Consider the following 24904-nt stretch of genomic DNA (forward strand, 5'->3'; position numbering starts at 1 on the left):
CCTGGAGAATCCCACGGACAGAGGAGTCTGGTGGGCTACAGTCCATGGGGTGGCAAAGAGTCGGACACGACCGAGTGACTAAAACGAAAACAACGGTGACACCTGCAGTTGCCTCTCGCAGAAGCCCGGAGGCCAGGACTGCAGCCAGCACCCGGAGCCCGGACACCTCAACCCGAACCCGGCCACTCCCCCAGACACACAGGGTGCGGTGGGCCACGTCTCCTGGGTCTCAGTCAGCGGCTGTTTCTCCTCGAGGCTGCAGGGAGTTGAGTCACCAAATACTCAGCCACTTTTGTGTGTGTCTGAGAACTACAGGGCGGTGGAGGGCAAGGGTGAGAGAGACGACCTGGCCTGAGGGAAGAGGCAAGGCCAGAAGTCACAAGCAGAGGCCCCTGGAAAACGAAACCACCACCACAGCTTCTGATGAGCAGATCTGGGCTGTGTGTGGCACCATGTGAAGCCAGCTGCCGGGGAGCCTGATTTACAAACTTGTCAGGATTTATTGACAAGCGGCGCTACCATGTGGGTCCCCGCCAAGTCCTTCCTCTCTAATTCCTCTGCACCGCCTGCTACCCCGGGCTGGTGAGTGACGACAAACTGCTCACACGGAGCCCACACCGAACCACGTCCGCGGTGACCAGGCCCCTTCCTTCCCGTCTCGGGGGAAAGGCCCCCTGAAGGCACTCCCTGAGTGGCGACTGCCAGCAGGACGCCGAGCCAGAGCCCCTCAGACACTTCCCGTCCGGCAGCCGGCGTCCTCAGCCCCAAGCTGCAAACTCTGGCCATTTACTGAGGATGTCAACTGCCAAGCAGACCAGGGGCCATGGGGACTATCAATGTGCAGCTCCCTTCTTCCCCCAACCCCAATCCCCTCTGCTCCTCACCAAGAGGTCCAGTGCGAGCCACGCTTTGTTCTACCTTCTGGGGTCAGACCAGCTTGACTAAGACAAGGTCGTGCATGTGGCTGAAAGGCCAGGCACCGGACCAGGGAACAGAGTTGAAGATAACCCTCTCTGGCTATGGAAACCCTGGTCAATGCTCAATGTCACACAGCTGAAGAACAGTGCCAACCTTCTCCTTTCTCCTTGGTCCTTAGGGACGATGAGTGAGTCACCACTGTCTGCTCTGGGTCCTTCCTGGAAGCTGGACAAAGAGGGACGGAGAGGCACGGGAAGGCCAGTCGGGTCGGCTGTTTCAACAGACTTGCGTCCAGCAGGTCTCTGTGAGCGGTGCTTCTGGGCCTGGCCCAACGACCCCTCAAGCTGCTCTCACACAGGACTCTGGCTCCAAACCTCCCAACTTTTAGGGTATATTCCCTTTAAGGACATTCTTTCATTTATCAGTGGAGGCCTGGAAAACTCCACACAGCTTTCTCCTTGGAAAGAAGGTCTTTTTTGGGAGGCAGTGGGGCACAGTCGTGCCATGCAGCCTGTGGGATGTCAGTTCCCTGAGCAGGATCTGAACCCGGGCCCTCAGCAGTGGAAGCGCTGAGTAACAACTGCTGGAACACCAGAGGATTCCCCCCGACCTCCTTTTCTCCTGACACAAGTCTCTGAATTCTGCCTTCTGAGCGGACTCTGACGTGCAGTGGTCTTCCCAGATGCACCCCCCCCCCCCCGCCCATTTGTAGGGCTGACCCAATGAAGCTGGAAATGAGCAAGCAGCGCCTCACGCCTATCTGGCACGCCACACCCACTGCGGTTATTGGTGGGGTGTTGGCTGGGCTGGTGGCCAGCTAGAGGCACAGGAGTGGCTTGGGAGAAGCGGGGCATGAAGGAGAAAGGAGCACCTCACTGCTAGGAAGGGGAGGAGGGGGGCGGGTAGCCGGGCTATCGGCCACTGAAAGGGCTCTGTGTACAGGCTGAAGGGACAGTGGCTCGTCTCCTCACCTGTCCCAGGAATTGCTGCACCTGGAGAGACAGAGTGTTACCTGAGGCTCTTTTCACCTACTGTCAAGTGGGTTTTTAAAACCCATCAGGAGATGCCCAAGAAGCTTGTTACCTCTGTCTTAGTGCTCGGAGAGCGTGTCAAGGCTAAGACAGTGGAGGGGAAATCAAGAACAGGGCTGAAAGCACATGATGTGGTGCAGCTGCCTGAGCCTGAGATGAAGGCAGACAACCACCTGTTTCGGAGGGAAGGCGGTCATCTTGGCCCAGCTGTCTGGTTGGCTGTGCCCTTGGGAACGGGGGTGCCAGGGAGCTGTGTCACGCGGGGCCAGGCAGCAGGCGACAATGCCGAGCTTCTACTTTCATATTTGTCCTCCTCATCCTGGGCTGGAGACCACTCAGAGTGCGTTCAAAAGATGTACATTTCCTGGTGGCCCACTGGCTAAGATTCCTGCTCCCAATGCAGGGGGCTGGGGTTTGATCCCTGGTCAGGGGACTAGATCCCACATACCACAACTAAAGATCTCACATGCCACAGCGAAGGGCTGGTGGTGCCAAATAAATACATAAAATATTTAAAAAAAAGAAGTCCATGGTCTCACTTATCCTCGCTCATTTCCCACTGCCTCAGTCACCTGACACACTTAAATGCCTCAAGGTGATCTAGAGGTGCTTTCTTCACCTGAGGTCTTAAGAGAGTTACAGAATTGCAAGTGGTATATTTTTCTGCGGAAGAGAGTATGTTGCTTTTGTTGGAATTCTAAAGCGGTTTTTGACTGAAATAAAGGTTAAGAATCAGCTACAGGAAAGATTTCTGGATGGCAAACTTAGGAAACCTCATTCTGTCACTGATCCACCAGAAGACCTGCGGTGGGTCTTAACTTCCTACCTGAATATTGTTCACGGTACTTCCTGCCTAAAGTACAGAAACGAAGGTGATGGAGACCTGGAGAGCCTTTAGACAAAGGTGATGGACAAAGTCTCGCCCATCTTCATTTACCCTGAAATATCGGCCCTAAGGTATGGGGCTTTGACCCACATGACCCAAGACATCAGGAGCACAGAACACCACCAGAAAGGCAGGCCCAACTCGCCCTGAGTCCACCACAACTAGGTCTGTGATGGGGCGCGGCTCGTTGTGTCAAACATGACTGCTCTCCTGTCACGGAGGAGACTTGACTTGCTGGTAGGGAAGAGAGCCCCCCAGGCTTCCCTAGTGGCTCGGTGGTGAAGAATCCGCCTGCAATGCAGGAGACACGGGTTCAACCCGAGTTGGGAAGATCTCCTGGAGGAGAAAATGGCGACCCACTCCAGTATTCTTGCTGAGAGAATCCTGTGGACGGAGGAGCCTGGCGGGCTACAGTCCATGGGGTCACAGAGAGTCAGGCCCGACGGAGCGACTAAAGAAAAACAAACAAGAAGAGAGCTCCCCAGGCAGCCCAAGATGGTTCCCACTCGCGGAGACGCTGGATGCTGAAGACGACATATGGGGAGAAAGAGAGGCCAAAGCCAGCTTCACGTCTGGCTGAGGAGTCTGTGACTCACACCGAGTGTGTAGGCTGGGGTTTCAGATGTAAAACCCTCTGTGGGGCCATGACAAACTGGGAGTAGAGATCCTGCCTCTGCTCAGAGCAGACCACTGTTGGGAAAGAGGGGGCTGGGAGCCTGGGTGGGACAAGGTGAGCAGCTGGAGCCAGAGACACGACAAGAGTGCTAGAAAGGACGCCCTGCAGGAAGAGGGGAAGGAGGGCCCGTGACCACAGGGCCGGTGAGAGCGAGCCCACAGCCCAGAACGCGTGTCCAGTTTCGGGAAAGGTGCCTGTCAGAGCCCTCTCGTGAATGACTAAGCGAGGAGGAGGAGTTAGACAACCAGCGCCCTGTGCTTTGGGGAAAGGCAGCACGTAGGGTAAAATCCTTCAGGGCGGACAGATCCAAGACTATGGACAGGCTGGGGGGAGGGCAGAAACGGACAGACCCAGCGCCTGGATTAACAGCGGCACCATCGTGAAGAGGCAGGCTGTGTTCTGGAAAGGCACCAGGAGCTCGTGAAAGGGCCGGCTCTGCAGTCACAGAGTCCAGGAGAGTGTGGCCAGCTGAACCAAGAAGCCTCCAGCGCCTGGAGCGGCCTGACTAGGTTGGGCTGAGATGGCCGCCTCCCTGTGGAAGGGGCTCTGAAAATTCTAGGTGGGATCAAAGAGCTGTCGCCAGAAGCAGACGTTCTTTCTCCTGGGCCACTGACCTAGCTCGGCTGTCCAGGGCTCAGCCACCTGTCCCTTCCTGGACCACCAGAAATGACGCAAACACACATTTTAGGAAAAATCACCAAGGGCCCAATCGAAAGGCAACGTGGACACGCCCAACAGCCAGAGACCCTAGCAGACCAGCCAGGCCGTGCCTGCTCTGCGCTCTGCAGGCTCCCCTTGGACAAGACTCTGCACCGAGCGGGGCGGGCCTGGAGGCAGATGTGGCTCTTAATCGGCTGGATCCCTGAGGTGGCCCACGCAGCCCTCGGCCTGGTCTACACTGAAGCACAGAGTTCGCGTCTCCCCACCTGGCTGGCTCTGGAAACAGATGACAGACCTGCAGGACTCCCAGGGCCCTGAGTGACAGGATGCCTGAACGGACCTCTCTGCCCCAGAAAAACAGAGGAGGGGGAAGGAGGTGACCCAAGGACGTAAGACAGCAACGCCCTGGTTCCCCACCGCCTCCCCACCCTCTCCTTCAATCAAGACCAGTGAATTATCATTTTCATTTTAAACTGAGCTTTTCGATCTGCCTTCATTGTTATGAGATGGAGGCCCAAGCAGAAAGGAAAACAGGCAGGACACAGATAGAGCCAGGCTGTCAGAGATCAGTGGCTTGACAAATTAGGGCCTTAACGCTATTCTCTTGGTTTTATTTCTTAAGTTAGGGTCTAAGGCATTTACACAAGCCCAAGACCACCTGCTGAATTTTTCAAAAAGGGTTTAGAAAAGAATCACTGATATCTATGCTTCTGCCTGCAGGGAAACTTGACTATCACTAGGAAACCAGATAACAAGGGAAAACAAACAAAAAAAAAAACAATACTGCCTTAGATTTAAGAGCACTTGGTAACTACACCAATCTTCTGAATATTTCCAGAATGGAGAGTTACCGTTCCCGAGGCAGAAAGGACCCTTTAAGGAGTGACGCCGAGAATGAGGCAGGCTCTAGCAAGGCTTGGATTTCCCCTCTGGAAGACCCCACCTCACCAGCCAGACCCACAGGTGAATGCTGCTGACTCCAGTCCTCCGCAGACGCCCCCTGCACGCCTCCGCCCGGACGCCCCCTGCACACCCTCCCCTGGCCCCCGCGAGCCACTCACTCCGGTCGGCAGATCACCAGGTCTCCTTTGTTGGTGCCGTAGGCCAGGCCGAGCCCTGGCTCGGGCAGCCACCGGGCAGAATTGATGCTGACGTGTCTCCGCTGGTCAGCAGGCATGGGGTAAAGGACGTTGAAAACTCTCTGGGTGGGGGAGAGAGGGGAGAAAAGAGAATGGGAGGAGAAACAGTCTGTTACCAAGATGGCCTGAAGCAAGTGAACCGCAGGGAAGAAAGGAAACGGTTAGACTGGGAATGTGTCTGAGAGCCCAGGACGCACAGGGGAGGGCGGGACCCTCTTACCTGAGGTGAGGGCTGAGGACTGGTCAGGAAATCACAGGGCCCATGTGAACTTCTCTGAAGCTTCGCTGTGCTCACCTCACAGCCGCTAACGTGTCTCACTGCATCGCCTTCCCCTAACCCGCTGGAGAGCCCCATGCAGAGCCCAGCGCACCAGGAAGCGCTGCCGAACTTCCCTCTGACCTTCCCTCTGACCGGACAAACCAGGGAAAGCCGAGCTCCCCCGGCAGCCCTGTTACCACAGAAACCATAGCACTCTCCCGGCAGCAGCGGGGAACTGAGGGTGATGGGGGGCGGGAGGGGGTGACCATATCAGAGAACATTCTTAATTCATCTAATTAAGAGCAATGTTAAAACTGCTATTCTTAAGGAAAACTGAAAGATGCAGTAAGATGTAGGAAGCAAGGCAGAAGGGACCTCTTGAAAACACAGGTACACGAGTTCTTTCTAGCGTATATAAAGTCACCATTAAACAGACGGGTTCTCAAAGGAAATCTCCTTTCATCGGTCTGCAAGTTTCCAAAGCTACTATTTTCTCAGGGGGCAGCTTAGCTCTGTCTCAGGTTGGGCTGAAGGTGAGATCTGGCTACTGATCGACACGATGTTCCAGAATCAACTTCAGTCAGAGACAGGGGCCAGGCAGTGGAAGAGTGAAGGGCAACATTTTAGAGTTAGAAAGACCTGGGTCTGAGTCCTGACATCACTGCATTAACAATGTCTCTGGATCTCCGTTTCAACACAGACAGCACCACCACTCAAACAATGGGGCAGATGAAAAGAAACGATGTATATGAAATGCCTGGTGCAGGCTCAGAAATGGTAACTCTGGTTATTACAATATTTCTAGGAACCAGCATCTGGGGCTTCAAAAAAAAGTCATCAGGCCCTATGAAAAGGACATGAAACTGAGAATTTATACACTAGAGTTTTAGTTGATATGAAGTTTTTTCTTTTAGCCTCTTTTAGGTTTTTTATAAAACAAGGATGAACTTCATCTGCCTTTACCTGTCGCTAAGGGTTGACAGAAGGGGGAACAATGAGAGAACAAAGGAGAGCATGATTCAGAAAGCAATATTAAAAAATGAATTTAGGGCAGGATAATAATAATTGCTTTTCTCATTATCCTGATGAGAGACCCCACCCCCCCCAAAAGTTAAATGTTGAGCTAAGGGTCCACACCATTTGCAGAAATCAAGTGACAAGAAGCCCTGCACTTGGGAACACGTGTTCCTGTGCCTTGGGTGTCCACCTGAAAGGTCTTTAACAGGACAGTCTCTCGACAGAATTCAGTGGCATGTGCGCTCGAGGTGTGACACACACACACAGAATCCTATGTAAACATTCTCCGGCTCTTGTGCTGGAATGTGCCTGGGCAGCTAGTAGCACCTGCCGGCATGGCGCTGCTATGGTCCTGAGGTTGAGCGGGTCTGTAACAGATGAGGAACCGGCTCTGGCTTGAGGCCTGAGACCGGCCGCCCTGTGGCTGCTGCTGCATTAAGAACCTCCTATGCACCCCCCACCTCACTTAATTCCAGATATAAGAATTAGCCAGGATCCCGGGCTGGCGGCGGGCCGAGCGGTGGGGACGCCGGCCGGGCCGGGGGCTTGCAGAGCCATGAAGGGGGCAGGGTCGGGCCCTCGCCGGCGGGCGCGAGTGTCCCGCCTCGTCTCCTTCAGCGCGACCCACCGCCTGCACAGCAAATCTCTTAGTAATGAAGAAAACTTGAAATTATTTGGGAAGTGCAACAACCCAAATGGCCATGGGCACAATTATAAAGTTGTGGTGACAGTACATGGAGAGATTGATCCTGTTACAGGAATGGTCATGAATTTGACGGACCTCAAGGAGTGTATGGAGGAGGCGATTATGAAGCCCCTTGATCATAAGAATCTGGATCTAGATGTGCCGTATTTTGCAGACATTGTAAGCACAACAGAAAATGTAGCCGTATATATCTGGGAAAACCTCCAGAAATTTCTTCCTGTGGGAGTTCTTTATAAAGTAAAAGTATATGAAACTGACAATAATATTGTAGTCTATAAAGGAGAATAACTCTTAGAGATTAATTTCCATCCATATTTGAAGATCTTTATCCCCTTGAACAATTAAGAAGTCATCACCTAACTGTTGCACTTCCACATTGTGTTCTGGAATCACTGTGAGTGAGTCCTGTTGTAGACTCAAATCTAATTTAAAACCAAGTTTGTAATGTATTCTCAGTATCATTTAAAGAGTTGTTCATCTATAGATTAAAATCACTTCAGCAAAAAAAAAAAAAAAAAAAAAAGAATTAGCCAGGGCTCCTGAAATCTTTGGTCTGAGGCAACTACTGAAAAAGGGCCCAGGGGAGTCTGAATTTCTAAACGAGTCACTACCTTTGGGTAATCTCTCCCTTGCACGTACATGTCTGGTAGGAGCCGGGAAGGAATTCACAGCTATCCCTCTCCACCAGCCTCACTGGGTGACTGCCCAGGTGACGGCAGGGCCAGTGTGCTGCCCTTTGCACCTACGCAGCTGTTCTCTGTCGAGTCAGAGGATGGGTGAGGTGCCTTCATCCTTTCTCACAGAGGTTTTCCCTTTTCCAAACAATAATCAATAGTTTCTGTCCAACCTATCGGCTCTCTGGTTAAATATGACTCAGTATACAAACCCAAAGGACAAAGTGGTTGTGATCAGGCAACTGTGGCTGGGATCTCTTAACGCGTTCAAGTTTCCTTCTCCAAAGGTCAGATAATTTAAGGTGGGGATACACCCGGAGTTCAGAAGGGATATGTTCATTTCAGTGGCTGGATGAGGGAAACTTCATTTTTCACCTGTGGCAGCTCTATTGAGCCTCACAAGAGTCTCCCCTAAAATCATAACGATTCATTATTGCAGGCAATGGGGCAGAAGGGCCAGGGAAACTGGTCTTGCAAGAAGGGGGACAATATGGTTCAGAAATCAAATGCTTTAAGGTCGTGCTGAGTGTTTTGACCAAGCGCTCATAAGAATAAGGGGACTCTCTTCTAGAAATGTTCCTGACTAATAAAGAAGCCAACAAACACCTCACATGTCACAAATTTAGCTTTTTATGGTCTGCTACTGCAGAGGGATTAACAAGCAAATACTATCAATTTGCTTTCAAGTACAGGAACCTGCTTTGGGGACAAAACTCTCAAGAAGCCAGTACGATGGGTGACCTAGCTTAGGTGTGACAAGGTCAGAGCGACCGCAGAGAAGTAGTTAAAGGCTGAGACCCTGGGACCCTGCTGCATGGCTGTTCACAACCTCCATGGCTGTAGGAGTCACGGGGCATCAATCCGTCCTCTGGTTATGGCACCCCCCCCCACCAAGTCCTTAAACAGTGTTGAAAGGGCAGTTCCCAAGAGCCCATCTCCTCCAGCGTTTGGGTATTAGGCTAAATCCTGCTTTGTGGCAGGAAGCCAGAAAATGCCACGTGAAGATCAGCAGCCTCAAGAATTCCTGATAAGCACTTGCTTACTTATCACACTCTAATGTGGGGATGGGAAGGAGGGAGATGAGGGCAAAAAGACAAGGGGGTATGAGGGCAGGGAGGAGGCAGGATCCCTGCTGTACAGGTTCTGAGCGGCCATCAGATCCAGTGCTCCTGTTTGACACGTGCCTGGAACTAAAGGACCCTCAAGGAATGTGCATCTGCTCCGCGTGGAAAACCACCCGGAGGTGAGGTTTTCATTCCTTTCCCTGGATGCAGTTTAACAGCTCAAAGAATCTCAAGGACCGGGGATGACTCCTCACCATCGGCCCCACAGACAATCAAATACCTGGGCAGCAAGTTCCCCGATGCTGACAGATGGTTGGGTAGCTCTGGCTACTCCCAGATCATTTATGGTTCCAGCCATCAGTCTTTCCAACCCTGTGACTGGGCGATCTGTGGGTTCTCCTCCCACACTAGGGCTTGGCACTAGCTCTGCAAGCCCGAAGTCCATCAGCACCAACAAGAGAGAAGATTCGAGATAGCTCAAAGGAAGCTCTGGCCTTTATTTTAAGGCACCCCAAATATATCTCCAGTAGAGCCTTCCTTAACACTAGTCAGGTGTCCAGAAACTCCCTGCTGGATGCTAAGGACAAAGCCGGGGGCCTGCCAAAAATTCCTCCCCGTCTCTGATGAAAGAGAAGCTACAACGCCGACTTCCATTATATACTGGAGGAGGATGACCAGGTCCTGGGGTCCCTCTCGGGGGCTGGACATGAAACCCAGCTGCTGAGTCATGCTTGAAGAGCGCTGGTTTTAACCTGTCTCCGCTGCAGCTGTTCCCTGCTAGACGACAAATGCCGAGAGGACCCCCGCCTCCCCAAGGAGGCTGTTCTCTATTCTAACATCTATGAGCGGAACTGGAATCAATAAGCCAGAAGGAGCACATATTTCAGTCAGTGCAGTCGCAGCATGTCAACAGGATCTTTATAGTTCTGAGGGAGTGGGAGAAGACAAGGATTCTTCTACTTCTGGGGCCCAAGACCGTCTCTTGTACCACTCGCCCCTCCATCCCTCAAATCCTCTTAACTAACAGGAAGTAGGGATAAAAGGAAACAGTTCCAGGATGAAAACTAAAAGGGTCCTATTTCTTTTTCAAAGACAGACAGGAAAAGAACGAGAGGCAGCCAGAGGAGTGCAGTGGGAAACCTTCCTCTTCATCCTTTTAAAATTTAGAGGAAAAATGATTGCTGCCCTCAACAAGAGGCTTTCTTTTCCACGGCATGTCAATAAAGCTCAGATCATTAGTCCAAGCAGCAAACTGCACTGCTCAGATCAGCCAAGAACAGAACTCTGAGCTTATCTAGCTTACATTTGGGTATCTCACCATCCTGAGTGCTGGGACCGTGACAGCAAGGGGTCAAGAACTGCCGGCAGGTCGCCCTTGTTTTTAACTAAGACAGGGAAGGCTGGTTGAAGGAAGGGGACAACCAAAAACTGTGGCGGAAAGGCCACGGGAGGAGTCGCCGAGCCAAAGGGGCTTTGGGGCAGAAAGAACTGTGAGGAGGAGAAATGCCTTCTGGGTGGCGACAGGAGTCAAGGGAGACTTTAAGCTCTTAGAGAGGGTTCCTAGAAGAGAATTAACTCTCTGGGAAGAGGAAGAAAAATCAATGGAAAGCAGATGCTAAGAGACAGCTGACTTTTCAATGGAAATGGATGGCTACACATCTAGTCACAGGCTGAGAAATGCACACATCCCAGAGGAGGCCAGGGGAGGGATACTACGTCACCTCTTCTCTCTGCTGGGCTGCTGATTTGCTTTAGACAAATGTATTACGAAGTTTCTTCATCCCTAGGAAAATATGACTGCTTTTCAGAAACTTTCATTTCTTTGACTGTCTCCAAGCCTTCTTTATATACTACTTTGGAGTTTAGAACTCATAGAATATTGGTTTTGAAGCGGTTATTTAAGAATAAAAATCAGAATACCAAGTCATTTACTCTTTCCTCTTTACTCAAGTGAAGCAGAAAACAAATCTCCCAGTTCACCTGTGTTTAAACCAAAGTTCTCCTAGCAGAAAAGAAGAGCCAACAGCTCCTTTTCTTAACTCTTGGCAACCTGTTGCCCTCTGCTCCTGATAACCTGGAGCCTTGAAGTCATTTCCAGCCAATCTCCTGTGATTTGCAGAGACCTACAGACTTTGTCTTATTCATCTGTTCCTCTCAAAGGCATCCCAAGGACAGTCAGAGAACAAGGAATTTTCTCTTTCAGTCGGCCTGATGCTTTCCAAAGACCATCCTCGCCATTAGGACTGAAGCACAGAGATGACTTCAGCTGAGGGATCCCGTTTTGTGCTGAATCAAATACCAAGGCACGCAAGACTCCTGGAACTTCCAGAAGTTAAAAATAATTACTGCCTCCCGTGCCCACAGCTCTAAGCACAGCACAAGTTCTTAAACTTTTCTTCAGTTTTCTAAGTCTCAAAGGAAATGGCCAAATGTGTAGCTGTTCTAGATGTTCAGCTCAGACAAGGGAGTCTTTCAAATATATTCATAAACTTTGCTAAGTTTGCGACCCTACAGACCACACCTGCCAGGCTCCTCTGGCTATGTGATTCTCTGGGCGAGAACACTGGAGTGGACTGCCACTGACCTCCTCCAGGGGCTCTTCCCGACCCAGGCGATCCAACCTGGGTCTCCTGCATCTCCTGCATTGCAGGCGGATTCTTTATCACTGAGCCACCAGGGAAACCCTCATCTATTTTACTTGATCCATACTTTTTGAAAGAAGAAAGTTCAAGATGGGAGTAACATTAAAATACTTTTGGCTTCTAGAAATGGAAAAGTTGGCTCTCCAACCAATTCTTAAAAAAAATGCTTTGCCTTTCACTCCTGAAACACCCACTGGGAACCTCTCCGCATGTCTCAGGGCTGGGACTAGAGCCCTGAGAGGCTCGCTGATGCTGGGCAGAACTGTGGAGAGCAGCAAGACACCCCAGTTACACGAGGATTGCCATCTAACACTTATGTTCGATTACCATCTCGTGACGCATACGCCAGGTGCCCCAATGGTGCGGTGAGTAGGGGTGTGTGTTCACATATGCGCGGGGCACAAACGGCACATAGGACTTCAGAGCGACATCGATTCCCAGAACGAACGTGGACTGCCTCTTTGCCGGACACAGTGAAGGCTGGGGACGCCGCAGTGAAAAGACCGTTAAGAGGCCAGATGTTGAGTGTGTGTGCACTAGGACAGCAGCGATGAGATCCATTCTGTTCACTGTACTCCCAGACCCAAGTATCCAGCCCAGGGCAGGGCCTCAGTAAGATTTTGAGTGAAAAGAATAAAATGCAGCACAGGCTATGCTCTATTAAGAAGCCATGGAAGGAAAAAAAAAAAAAAAAAACTGTCAAAGTCGAAGGAATCTGTCATGGAAAAAATTCGCCTAAACGAATGGCTTTGATTGCAGCTCTAACGTTATTTCTAATTTTTTATCTTGCCCCCTCCCTACTCTGACAAATCGCATCAGAGACACCACTGACTTCTCCCATACCCCCTCCCCCTTTCCTACGATGTGCTGAAGAAAGAAACTTTCTGAGGATGGATGCTTTGTAACCACATCTCTGAAGTCAACTTTAAGATAATTGCAGCGGAAGCGGCTTTTAATCAACTGACAAGCAGCTTTAAGAAAATTAATGAGGACAAAAATCTTAGGAAGGAGTAAATCATTTCTGACAACAAAGCTGTCTCTCTTTTATCCCCATCTCTCCTTGAAGAAATAGTACCCTTCCAGGATACAAAAATAAAATCTCTTTATTTTCGGTGTCTGCCACTCCCAAGGCCAGACAAGATTAAGAGGCTCAGTTCTCTTAAGATTTCTGGAGAATACTCTGGATTGAGTCAAGTTTGAATATCAGACTTTTAGAATCTAAGTAAGTGCAGATGATTGGATGTGATCACAGGCTAAATTCAGGGCAAGGAGGAAGCCATGGTAAAGGGTATACGTTGAAGACTGGAGCAAGGACAGGCCAAAAGAGCCTACAGATGTTAGTCACATAATGCTGGTCAAGGGCGGACAGCACTGGCCACCCATCTTGACCCAGGGTCTCAGCTCCAGTTTAGTTATGACTCATCAGAGTACTCTGCACGCCAGGTTTTTTCTGTGGTTCATTTTAATGAACCTATGGTAACAACCATTATCATCAGTCATCCCTAGGCTGTTCTACGAAGATGGCATGAAATGGCATGAAACAAAGCCAGCGAATGTCTCTTCATGAGCAAGGCGAACCAAGACAGCCGTTAATGGGCATTAGCGGCACCACCCATCCAAGGACAGCAGCAAGTCCACGCTGGAGAAAGGAGCTCAAGAACCGCTCCTGCAGATGGGGAAGGTCCTAGAGAGAAAGATAAAGCTACTGCTTCTCACGTCATAAGCCCAGGAATCTCCGTATAGCACGCAGGCCAAAAGGCATGGGCCTGAGTGGAGTCAGCTGTGGGCAGGTAAGAATCTTAATTAGAACTGGGAAGAAGGCGCCACAGCCGTAGTCCTTCAAGTGCCATCACTGGGATGCCAGCAGGATCCCGAAATGCTGAGGGGCAGGAGGTCCCCATCAATTTTTCAACTTCTTGACAGTACCTGAGGGATCTGGTTAAAGGAGCCACAGAAATAAACCAGACGAGGTTTCAGAGACAGTAAGAGACATAAGTGACAGCAAAAGAGAAAGGAACACAGCTAAACTGACAGGTCTAACTAGAAACCCCATGCAGCTGATGGCTGGTTCTCAATCTTGACTCGGTGTGCACACTCGACTGGAGGGCTTGGTAAAACAAGGATGGCTGGGCTCCACCCTCAGAGCTTCGGATTCAGTAGGTCTAGGATGGGACTGAGAAGCTGCACTTCTGTGAAGTTCCCTGATGATGCAGACTCAGTCCTGGGAATACACACTGAGACCCACTGCCCAGTTAGATATGAGTAGGTTGCAGGTCTAAAGAGCCTGCCTGCCTTTTCTGCTGCCTAGGAACTGAGAATGAAGGGGGAGGGGGGGGTGTGCATACCTTTTTGTGTTTTTTTTCTTGGTAACACTCTGAGGCATGTGGGATCTTAGTTCCAAAGCCCCCTGCAGTGGAAGCATGGAGTCTTCACCACTGAACCACCAGGAAAGTCCTGGGGGATGTGTATGTGTGGAGCTGGCGTGCTCGAGGGAGAGGGTACATCCGGGGACAGTCCAGCACAGTCCTGCGAGCAGAACTCGCAGGGTCAAGAAGGGGCCTGGGGCGGTGGGAGAGCAGAGGGAAGGCGGCGAGTAGGGGAGAAGCAGGAGGAAGAGAGAGAGATGGGGGTGAAGGGAGGGAAGGGCAGGCTCTCTCTTCCCAGCACCCCCTCCAAACTAACCATCTGTCTGGGTAATGGATGCTCAACCCTTGAATACAGATTCACCACATGGCCACAAAGAAAAAGCTTTCGATAAAATTGGCCCTTAAGTTATTGGAGGCTTTGCGTTACAGAGCACGATGCTGTTTCAGGGAGAAAGGAGAGCTAAACTGCTCTCCATCCCAGGGCTCGCTTCTCCCACCCAAGTACCTCGTCCATCACTCCTGCCGCCCCCCAAAAAGCGATCAGAGACAAAAGCAAACCGGCGCTGGTGACAGCCAAGTGGCCAGTGCCTCTGGGAGAAGCAGGGGTTATGGGATGAGAAGCCCTGTCCGTTCTCATTAAACCACTTACATGCCTGCCACCCCCACCTGCTGTGGGGAGGGGGTGGTCTGCGCATCTGGGAGGAGAAGCATAACACCTGCTAATTCCTGTGTGGAAACCACGAAACATATTCTTGCTTTCTAGCTCAAACCGCCTAGCACTGCCTCCCCTCGCCCCCCACCGCTGACTCCTGCCCCCATTCCCGGGTAAAGCAGCACTCACTACCCATGCAAACTGGAACAGCAGTTTGCTGTATGACTATTTCTGGGTTCCTTAGTAATTCTATATTTTTGTTATTTTATGCTTTCACTTGGTTACAACCAGAGTTATTACTCTGTGCAAGTTGCCACAATTTTAGAAAATTAATCGCTGTTTTCAGTTACAACATTGTGCTTTCTTCCAATTAGGAAATGAAAGCAGAGAGGGAACTCAGGCAGTTGAGTGTTTTGAGAATTCAGCAAAACTTCAGCTCAGCAATCCCTAAATGTCTAACTTAGAAACAAAACAGAAATTAACAAAAAGCTCCACTGGCTCAAATGTGAGGGAGTCAGGCAGCAAGTGAGGCCCTGAAGCATGGACAACAGCATATCCAGCCTGGAGGGGCCTCAAATGGACAGAGGGAAGGGACAGACAAAACAGGCGTCCAGTCTTATTTCTCCTGATTTGCCAATGATCCTAAAATTGGGAAGACTACGCCTAGCCTTATTAAGCAGAGAAGGCGAATGTCTAAGGACCCTAGATCCTAGAAACAAGGATAATAATTAAACTCAACATGGGGAAGAAAAGAATTCAGCACACAGAGATATTCAAGGGAGAACCCTGGAAAGCAACGACAGAAGAGAAAAGATGGGAGGTGAAGCATGGACAGCCAAACAGCAAAGAGTCTGATAGGAAACAGAACACAAACGCCACTGTGCCTCCAACAAAATCAGCAAAGGATCAAGCGCCATGCACAAAACCACAGTAAGACGGGAACCTGAGGCTGGCTCTGCCTTGAAGAGGCAGAAACCCAAAATGAAGAAAGCAGTCATTAAGAACAGCAGTTCTCAAACTCAAGTGCATATGAGATCATCTGGAAGCTTGTTTGACAGACACAAATACCTGGTCCCCTCCCCGTCCAATTTTTATTGATTTTAGTTCTGCAGTAGAGCCTGTATTTTAACCAGGACCCTGTGCATTCTAATACAGGTTGTCCAAGGAGCACAGTTTGAGAAGCACTGATCCACAGGTCTGAAGAACTTGCTGTTAATAAGTGCACCCAGGCTAAGAGCAATTAGCAATTCATTTTCACAGTTTTCATATGTGATTGGGTAAGGGATCATCTCTTGAGGAAAGAGGGTCCCTCAGTGGGAATTAACGTAAGTCAATGCTCTTGGGGATGTTCTCCAAGGAACATCTGTTGGCCCAACAATTTCACCTCTCAGTGTTAACACAGTGAATTCCAAGAGCTAACACCATGGAGAAGGGGGACCTGATAGAGGAGCTCTAGGACAGGCCCAGTGCCCACAATCCCTTCATGGACAGAGCTGGACATGACGGATGCAGACACTCATCTACACTTACCTGTGCAAAGAGGGCGAGGCTCTACTGTCCCATTAAACCCTTGCTCCCTGTTCTCAGACAAGAATGGCACTTCTTGCCTTAAATGGCGGTACAGCACAGCTATCCAAAAAAGCTGGTGTCTCCCTCCCACCGGGTACTGAATTCAGGGACATGTGCTGAGTGCTTGGCTGTCTTCAGTCATAAGGGGCAACCGAGACCTGGAAAACCAGAAACCTTTCTCTAGCACGGGGGCTTAAAGTCAGACTGGGTAGACACAGGGTGAGCAAAAACCTTGCTGAGAAGCCCAGATCCTGCCTCCTATGTGAGAGAAACACTTCCCAAATGAGAACGTTCAAATTACTTAGCTCCTCTCCCAAGTGGTGTGGGCGTCCTCAGTCGTGTCCAACTCTTTTGCGACCCCGTGGACTGCAGCCCACCAGGCTCCCCTGTCTACGGAATTTTCCAGGCAAGAATTCTGGAGTGGATTGCCATTTCCTACTCTGGGGAGATTCCTAACCCAGGCATGGAACCCACGTCTCCTGCATGGGTGGGTGGATTCTTTAACACTGAATCACCTGGGAAGCCCCTGCTAAGCAGCAGGTGGGGCCTGTTGAGAATCAAAAGCCTGACAAGCCTGGGAGGCCTGACAAGCAGCTCTTGTTGTCACGCACGCAGCAGCTGGCTAGGTGCCCTGCGACCCTCATCTCCACAGCAGACTTCTCCAGCTGCACCCCCTACGCGGCAGGCCCCATCTGTGACAGCATCTTGGCTTCCACTCTGGAGCCTTCAGCCAGGTGTTTCTGGCTACTTATGGAAGAGAGCAACCTTGCTAGGATGGCAGGCTGTGCCCAAAAGTTGGGCAGGAGCCCTGGCTTCTGGAAGAGGCTGGAGATGTCCATTACTGCTCCTGTCTCTTAATGATTAGAAACCATTATTCCATAGTTAGGCAGGAAGGGTAAGAAGAACAGCAAGGACCAAGACTCTAGGTGGTGAAAAGCAGACACCAGGTACTTTTAGCAACCAAATCTGCTTAACATAAGAATATTTAAAGTTCACCTTCCATCCTCATTTCTCTAGGTAAGAAAACAGGCTTGATGAACTTCCACGAAGTCCCCTCCCAATCACTCAATGTCAAACATTTCCAGTCACACGGAATTCAAGAATCAGAACTTTCCTGTCATTATGATGTCAAGAGCAGACAATGCCTCGTTTCTACCCTTGCCAGAGGCATGCTGCACATGAAGTCGCCCTTCACTGGTCCTGCTAGTGACAAGCTGGAAATGATAAGGATGCTTTTCCTAAGATTCTCTTTTATTCCCTCAGCTTCTCCTAAGTATCAGGTTCCTCATTAGGTACTTGGACTTCACAAAGATGAAACAGACAGGGTCTCTATTCTCAACAAGCTCCTGGGCCAAGAGAGGAGAATGACATGGAGATACGGAATGGCAGTTTGGTGTGACAAGTGTTAACACAGACAGTGTGCTCCATACAGGGGAGTGATCAACCCTGATTCGAAGATTCCACAGCAGGGAAGCAGCCTGCACGCAGTTGGGTTTCGGGGAGAAGAGGACACTATAGATAAAGGCACCCAGGCAGGAGAAGGCCTTATGCGTTCCAGGGGCTTGGAAAGTGGCTCAGCAGAGCAGGGCTTCTTCCCTGCAGAACTGGAGTGAGAAGAGGCTGGAGATGCCATGCCTGGCCACCTGCTTTCCACTGCTCTGCGTATCATGGGTCCTGTCTTCAGGCTTTTTCTTTAAACCAATGCTTCAGATTCCAGCCTGAATTCCACAAGCATTTACATGTGTGGCACTAAATGAGCGGCCCTGGGGGATATGCCCCTACGGAGCTTACAGTGAACCTAATTGGGTGGATTAAACAGACATACCACACAGCTAAAGAAAACATGCAACAACACATAAGCAAGAGCATAAAACCATAAGTGGCACAGCACACAGTGCTAGGGGAATTCACAGGTTCTTAGCTCGAGACAGAGCTTAAATACCATCTAATTAGAGAACTGTTCAAACGCCCAACTCCCCTTGACAAAACACTGGCCAAATGAGCCCCCGTGGGATGTGGGAATCTCAGTCAGAAGCTAGACTGGTTGAATCCAGGAGGCCACTAACCCCATGACGCCCAGAGGCTTTTATGGCGATACACAGAGGATGGCTTCAGACAAGAGTGGGTCCTAAACACCACCTTTCCCTGCTGGTGGATGGACGGGACAGTTAGGAGCATGGCAGCTCCGCAGAGTCCGCACCTCCCACTGTGATTACAGCCTCAGGAAAGGAACATTTCATAGTATACTACCTATCTCTTTTTATAGCCTGCCTCCTCAAAAATTAAAAAACAAAAAGACATAAATATTTCATTGGGTTCTTTATGTATCTCCAGCCTACAGGTCTCAAGTTGAAAGGAAGTATTCAGTTTGGTCTCTATCCCAAGATCCTTTCAGGCCTCTGGGGCCCCAGCTTGTGATTTAGGGTATGAGAAAGACTGCCTTTTAGTGGCCTAGAGGGTCCAACAGTGAGGCTGGCTGGTCACGACTGGGCCGGACTAGAGTCCTTCCTGGCTCCTTATGGGCGTGACGCCTCTGGTCCTGGCTGGGGGACCACACCTCTGGCCTGCACTCTCTGCCGGCCAGGCCTAGGAGAACCACCACGCGGCGAAGCCACGAGCAAGGCACTCACCCTCATGGAGGTCTCGCCACCGTGCGCCTGCTGCAGCCGGAAGACCTGGGCCACCATGTGCTCCGTGGAGGGGTGCAGCAGGATCCTCCGCGAGGCCAGGCCCACCATCACGTACCGGCCCATCGGGGACAGGCTCACCGAGATGGCGTTGGGACCTGAGGGCCAGAAGCACAGAGAGGCGTTCCTAGAGCTCTCGAGATTACCAGCAAATCATCTTCCTGTAGTCTTTCTTCTCTCTCTCCGCTCTTCATCTGTGTTTGGTCATCCTGGGGTTAATCTCACAGGACGGCAGTGAGGGGTACAGTGAGAAGGTGTGTAAAGTACTGCGTCTAGGTCTTGACATGTAAAGAGTACTTAAGGAACGCTAACCTGTATTAGCACAGAATCACATTTAAAAATTATCATTGTACTGTAACTGCTATTTTGAAATCCATTTTTTTCACTTCATACATCACAAACATTTTTCACCATTAAATATTCCTCTGTAAGAGCGTTTAAAAGGCCAAATGGTATTCTGTCTTGTCAATGCACCATCATTTATTTAAGCAACTCTTCAGAATTTGTCATTTTTCTCTGTGACAAATAACACCGCTGTGAACACCCTTGTACATAAATCTACACAATGCCAGACTGGCTTACAGTGTGTGAGCATGCCCACTTCCCCGAGCCATGACTGAGAACAGACCTCCTCCCCCACTCTCGCCCCTCACAACGGGAGTATGCCGGTGATGCCACGGTGGTGGGGAGGACTCTCATTCTGGGACTCTCCTGCAACGCTACCAGCTAGGACAGGGCATCTTCCTCTGACCTGTGCCTGTGAAGCAGGGGGCAGCATGTGACCATCACTCCCACCTAAGTGGAGCCTCACCAGGGAATGCCAGGCCGAGGTACCATGTGTCACTATGCTGGGCTTCCCATCCCTTACCAAACCGCTTGGTGTAGAGCATCTCGCCCAGGTTATGGGGGGCCAGGGAGTACACTGCCAGGATGCCTTCGTCAGGAAAGCCCCGCTGACTGCTGGGGATGAAGGCTGCCAGGAGCTGGCCATCTGCAGAAACGTCACAGCTGGCGTCATTGTAGATCTTGCAGTTCTGCACCAGCACATTCACGGAGGCTGCATCAGACAAAGAAAGAGAAGAGGGCAAGGAAGTCTGGAGTTAATGGTGTGAAAAATGCTGGGTCAAGACATTCGGGGGTGTCTCCCTAAGGGCCTGAATCCAAGCCCTCTCCAGAAATACTGAAGGCTGCCTTATCCTACTAAAATGTCACGAAACAAGCAACACAAGACACTGAAAAGATCTCTCTTCTACCCCTGTAATAGGAAACTACAGTCAATACACCACAACCACCTACTGAGTCCTAGCTCACACTTAAGAGACAACATTTGAGAGATAAGGAGAAAGTTATTAAAAATTGTCCCTGAAGAGCCACTCAACAGCTGTTATTGTCCAAAAGATCAAAACTGAGATGAATTAAAATGTAAACCCACTGATTCCAAGAAAAAGGTGATACAGGTAAAACTTGCTTGGGGGTGAGAATGCTACTCTCCACCTCTATGTGACCTTGGAGAAGGAAATCATTTCACAAATTTGTGTCTTATTTTCTCCTTTAAGAAAACTGGAGCATTTAGAGACTTCAGTCTTCTGGACAGCTCCTTGCTGATACTAATCCCTAATTCCACAAGAGAGGATAAAGAGAAAGCCCAGCCCTGCTTGGAGGGCTGGAACTTTTCACTCTGCTTGGGAGGGTGGGTCCCTCCACCCATGCCAGAAGCCTATGACCATGGACAGCTCCAGTCTGCACTTAGCACTTATGAGAATTATGCACAGTCAGCCAGGAGGCAGGCTGGCTCAGCATGAGGGCTTGGGCGGGGCGGGGTGGAGGACTGTGTCGGTGGGGAGAATCCATTCCACCTGACAGAGCCTATGCAATGTGAGCCAGCTCAGGGACTGGGCCCGCATACCTGGTCTCAGTTCCCATTTGAACCCCTCTCTGAGGCCCACTGTGCGCATCTCTGGAAGTGGTCTACCCTCGATGTGAGCCTGGAACCAGGGTGCGCGCAGCACGGGCATGAGCGGAACAGCACAACACATCCAAAGGGAACGGACGCACAGCACGTCCAAGCGCCTCTGGGCTCTGTCTCCTTCAGATCCACCTTATGTGCATGTGCAAAGGGAATGATTTACTCTTTCTCTATCTCGTAAAAATTCTTCTTGGCTGCACCATGAGGATGTGGGATCTTAGTTTCCCGACCAGGGATTGAACCTGTGCTCCCTGCACTGGAAATGCAGAGTCGTAAACCATGGGACCTCCAGGGAAGTCCCTCTTTCTCTTACTGCAAGATTACTTAAACAGCCACTGGCAGAGGCATTATAGTTGTTTTTTTTTTGTTTGAAAATAAATCTTTATTTTGGACTTTATAAAAAGCAATGCAGTACCCCATAGACTGATGTTGAATGTTGTCTACAGTGCAAAAATCCATGTTCTAACATATGCCATAATTGCCAGGAGTACAGTGCTCTTGTTGATCTTGTATTCAGTCAGGTTAAAACAATGGACAATAAAAGAATGAACACATTTCTCATGTGCGTGATTCACTCTTGTCTAAATGCCCCAACCTGTGACTGCTTTACTTTCTATACTGCTAGTTATCCAAGATCTTGAAGAAATACTGAACCTCTAACAGACCATCCTCTGGCAGATCCGTACAGTGGACAGCATTCTGGATCTTAGTTTTACCAAAGATTGCTCGTAGGGTTCCAGGGCGTAAATGTTGGGAGAGGCATTATAGTTAAAACAAACCAACAGGCAAGCTCAAGAGCCCTCACCAGATTCTAGGTGAGCTCCTCCAGGAGCCAATGTCAAGGGTGAGTTTCCTCAAGAAATTACCCTAAGGAAAAGAAAACAAAGAACTGCTTTCTAGGGGCGGGTGGAGGGGCTGTTGAGGTTTATCAGGAACTTGGGAGTGACTTCTAAAGCTCTGTATTCACTTCCCTCTCTCTGTGTGATGTTAATGAAGCCACACAGATGACAGAGTAGATCAAAAAAGACATCGGAACACAGTGACTGGTTACTGTGCCAATTCTTGGGGGCTGACATGGACCGCACCATCACACGTAGCACCGAGAAGGGACCACAAGGATGGTTCTGTTTGCTAACTAATAAAATAATGACAGCCAAATACTCAGTGCTATCACCATTAGGGCTCTGTGCTGCTCAACTTCCAACCCACCATCTGCTCGGGACTGTGTGGCTAGATCGATCTAGTTAGCACTGAGACCATCTGCTCCTTACTCAGGGTCCCAAACCTGTTGCCAGGAAGATAACAACCTCCTCCCTTCCCTGAATAGACACAGCATTACAGTTGGGGATACAGAGTCAAAGGAACTGGGGGAGCTTTAAGAGTGAGTCCATCTTCGTTTTGTAACCTTGATGTTGGCACAGTTCTCAGAGAGGTAAAAAGAAACTGACCATCCAAGGTGGAGAGAAAAAGTAAACCACAAATGTTAAGTAGGACCTGAAAATAAACGCAGAAGGAGTGGGCTCTGCGGGCTTTAAGACAGCTCTGCATAGTGTCCATCTTATCTGCATTTAATGTCTCGAAAACGCACGTGTTTTATGAAAGGAGGCTTTTCTACCTTGCTGTTACAGAGTTCTACTTCATATGTGTTAACCTGCAGTTTAAACATACAGAAGCCTACAATGACCCTCAAAACTCACCACCACCATGAGAAAAGCACTGCTAGACTGTTGCAGTTCCATCACTAAGTCGTGTCCGACCCTCTGTGACCCCGCTGACCGTCGCGTGCCAGGCTCCCTGTCCTTCACTATCTCCTGGAGTTTGCTCAAACTCATGTCTGTTGAGTCAGCAATGCTATCCAACTTCCAGATTAATCTCTAAGGTGGGCTGGGGGTGGGGAGGAAATTACAAATAAGGTTTTCCTTCTTGAGAAGTTTGGCTCTAACTGACTGAAAAACTGGGCATATAGACAAAAAGCATTTTGTGAGCCCCCAAATCCAAGCCACTGCGTTTGTGTCTGTACTGTATAAATAAGGATGATTCCAATTCAACGGCCAGCTCCCAAATTCTGTCCCCTCCCCTCAACCCCACCCAATTTCACAACTGCTCCCAGTTCCTGCAGTGAGCTCAGACAGAGATGCAAATAACAAGTGAAAAGAGAACACTGGAATTAAAGTGGAGTTTCTCCAGCAGCAGGCTCAATTTGGTGTGTAGCTAGGGATCCAGGGTTTTACTTCTCCCTTAGTGATGGGGACATGGTAGGCAAAGAGTGATTTGGTAGCTTCAGCAAGCACTGGGTGGTGTGTTTACAGTTTCATTAATATTTCAGAGCTCCAATTAGCAATTTACATTTGCTGCTTGTTGTCTATTAATTTCCCACATGGAAATGGAAATGTTCAGTTACAATGGTGAGTGGTCACTGCTTCAATTCATTCGTACAGCGTCTTCTCAGAAGGCTGAAATTTTGATGAGTTAATTTACACAGGGAGAGATTTCCTGGCCCTCTTATTTGTTTTCTCAGGCCATAGGAAAGTAATACACTAATGACAAGGACAGCTCATCCTTTTTTGGACTCGACAATAATGTAATCAGGTGGAGAAAAAGGTGAAGTGAAATACAGCCTGGGGTAGTGGCAACCCGCAAGCCACCAGAAATCTTTGTTCTGCTTCCTGCCTTGCCTTACTGCAGTGGTTCTCAGGTATTACCATGCACCAGAATCACCTGGATTGATTGCTGGGGTGAGGCCTGAGAATTTGTATTTCGAGTGAGTTCCCAGGTGTCTCCGATATTGCTGATCTAGGACCACACTTGAAAATTGCTGCCTCACCAAACACCCCTTGATCCCTGAGCTGAAGTTCCAGCAAACAGCCCTGCACAGAAAGGCAAGACACATGCGGGGAATGATGATGGAGCAGTTAGCTGGGAAGTTGAGGATGGAAATGAGGGCTAGGAAAGCAAGGATTTTTCAAATCAGAACCGCTTCAGAGCTTCAGCGGGGCAGCTCCAGGGGGAGTGAGAACGATGCAGGAGACAGCAGGAAGCCATGTTCCAGACTTTGCAGTGTAATCGCCTCCTAATTATAAACGATTTCCAAGTGAAAATGCCCTAGCAGGGAATGGGAGGGGTAAGAAATACTGATGCCTGGAGGAGCAGATGGCTCTGCCTTCCTATCAGCTCCATAAATTATAAACAAACACCTTGTACAAAGATCGATTTGCAGCCTGTTGCTGGCTGGCCAGATGAGGCCACAGGAGCGATTAGTGGCTGCAGTGGTTTTGCAAATGCATTAGACCCTGATTTGGAAAACCCAAAGGGGTTTAAATCAGCAGGAAAATTTCCTTTTGGCTATCTCTGAGCCCTCATATTTCAGAATAAGACCTCCTGCACAGAGCTCCAGATGACACTATGTAAGCATGCCCAACAGTGGCAATCACAACATTCTCTGTGGATGTGTGTGTGTGCCCCGCACCGTTCAGCCTCTGGGTTTCTTAAGGTCACCGGGACACCCTGGTGACCAATGCTACTCACCCATAAGAGCTTACTCTTTAAACACACAGTACATCTAATGAGCTTTTTTTCCCCCCAATGACAGCAGTTTCAAAATTACCTGTTATACGAGGCCTTACTCACAAACTTCTTAACTCTTTACAGATAGAAATCCATTAATCCTACATCTCAACTAAGAGAAATAGGTGGTGAGACTCTTTAGCCTAATTCTAGAAAAGGGTTGAATTCAATTCAGATTAAGTCAGATGACACAGCAGCACAGAGGCTGCTGACCACACATGAGTAAAACTGAGGGCCCAAGCCAAACGCTACCCTCCTCTGGGAAGCAGGCAAGGTTCAGAAACAAATGCTACTGCAAAACAGATCCCCACCTTAACTCTGACGACAACTCAATCTATCAAAACTGTAACGAGACTTTATTCAGGCCAACCAGGAAAAGCGGAGTTAATGACAGGAACCTCAGGTAAAAGTGACTGGCATTCTAGAGG

At 49.7% G+C, this 24904-nt stretch overlaps 2 protein-coding genes across 9 annotated transcripts in view; one reads left to right on the plus strand and one right to left on the minus strand.

Annotated features, from left to right (window-relative positions):
- AMBRA1 (autophagy and beclin 1 regulator 1) overlaps window positions 1-24904 on the minus strand; it is a 166130-nt gene that overhangs the window by 11786 nt on the left and 129440 nt on the right. For all 8 annotated transcript variants that reach the window (XM_061152848.1, XM_061152823.1, XM_061152879.1 and 5 more), the window contains 3 exons: window positions 19815-20003; window positions 18890-19044; window positions 5233-5372 (listed from right to left, as the gene is read on the minus strand). In XM_061152848.1, the coding sequence (XP_061008831.1) occupies window positions 5233-5372; window positions 18890-19044; window positions 19815-20003 (484 nt within the window). The remainder of the gene's footprint in view (window positions 1-5232; window positions 5373-18889; window positions 19045-19814; window positions 20004-24904) is intronic.
- LOC133063436 (6-pyruvoyl tetrahydrobiopterin synthase) lies at window positions 7068-7807 on the plus strand. The gene has a single exon (XM_061152809.1). It carries the CDS (start codon window positions 7143-7145, stop codon window positions 7578-7580), a length of 438 nt encoding a protein of 145 aa, XP_061008792.1. The 5' UTR covers window positions 7068-7142; the 3' UTR covers window positions 7581-7807.

This window comes from Dama dama, chromosome 1 (genome assembly GCF_033118175.1).
Source record: "Dama dama isolate Ldn47 chromosome 1, ASM3311817v1, whole genome shotgun sequence".
Lineage (NCBI taxonomy): Eukaryota > Metazoa > Chordata > Mammalia > Artiodactyla > Cervidae > Dama > Dama dama.

What these genes read in the sequence shown, in the direction of transcription:
- LOC133063436 (XM_061152809.1), top strand. Translation starts at nt 7,143, where the DNA reads ATGAAGGGGGCAGGGTCGGGCCCTCGCCGGCGGGCGCGAGTGTCCCGC.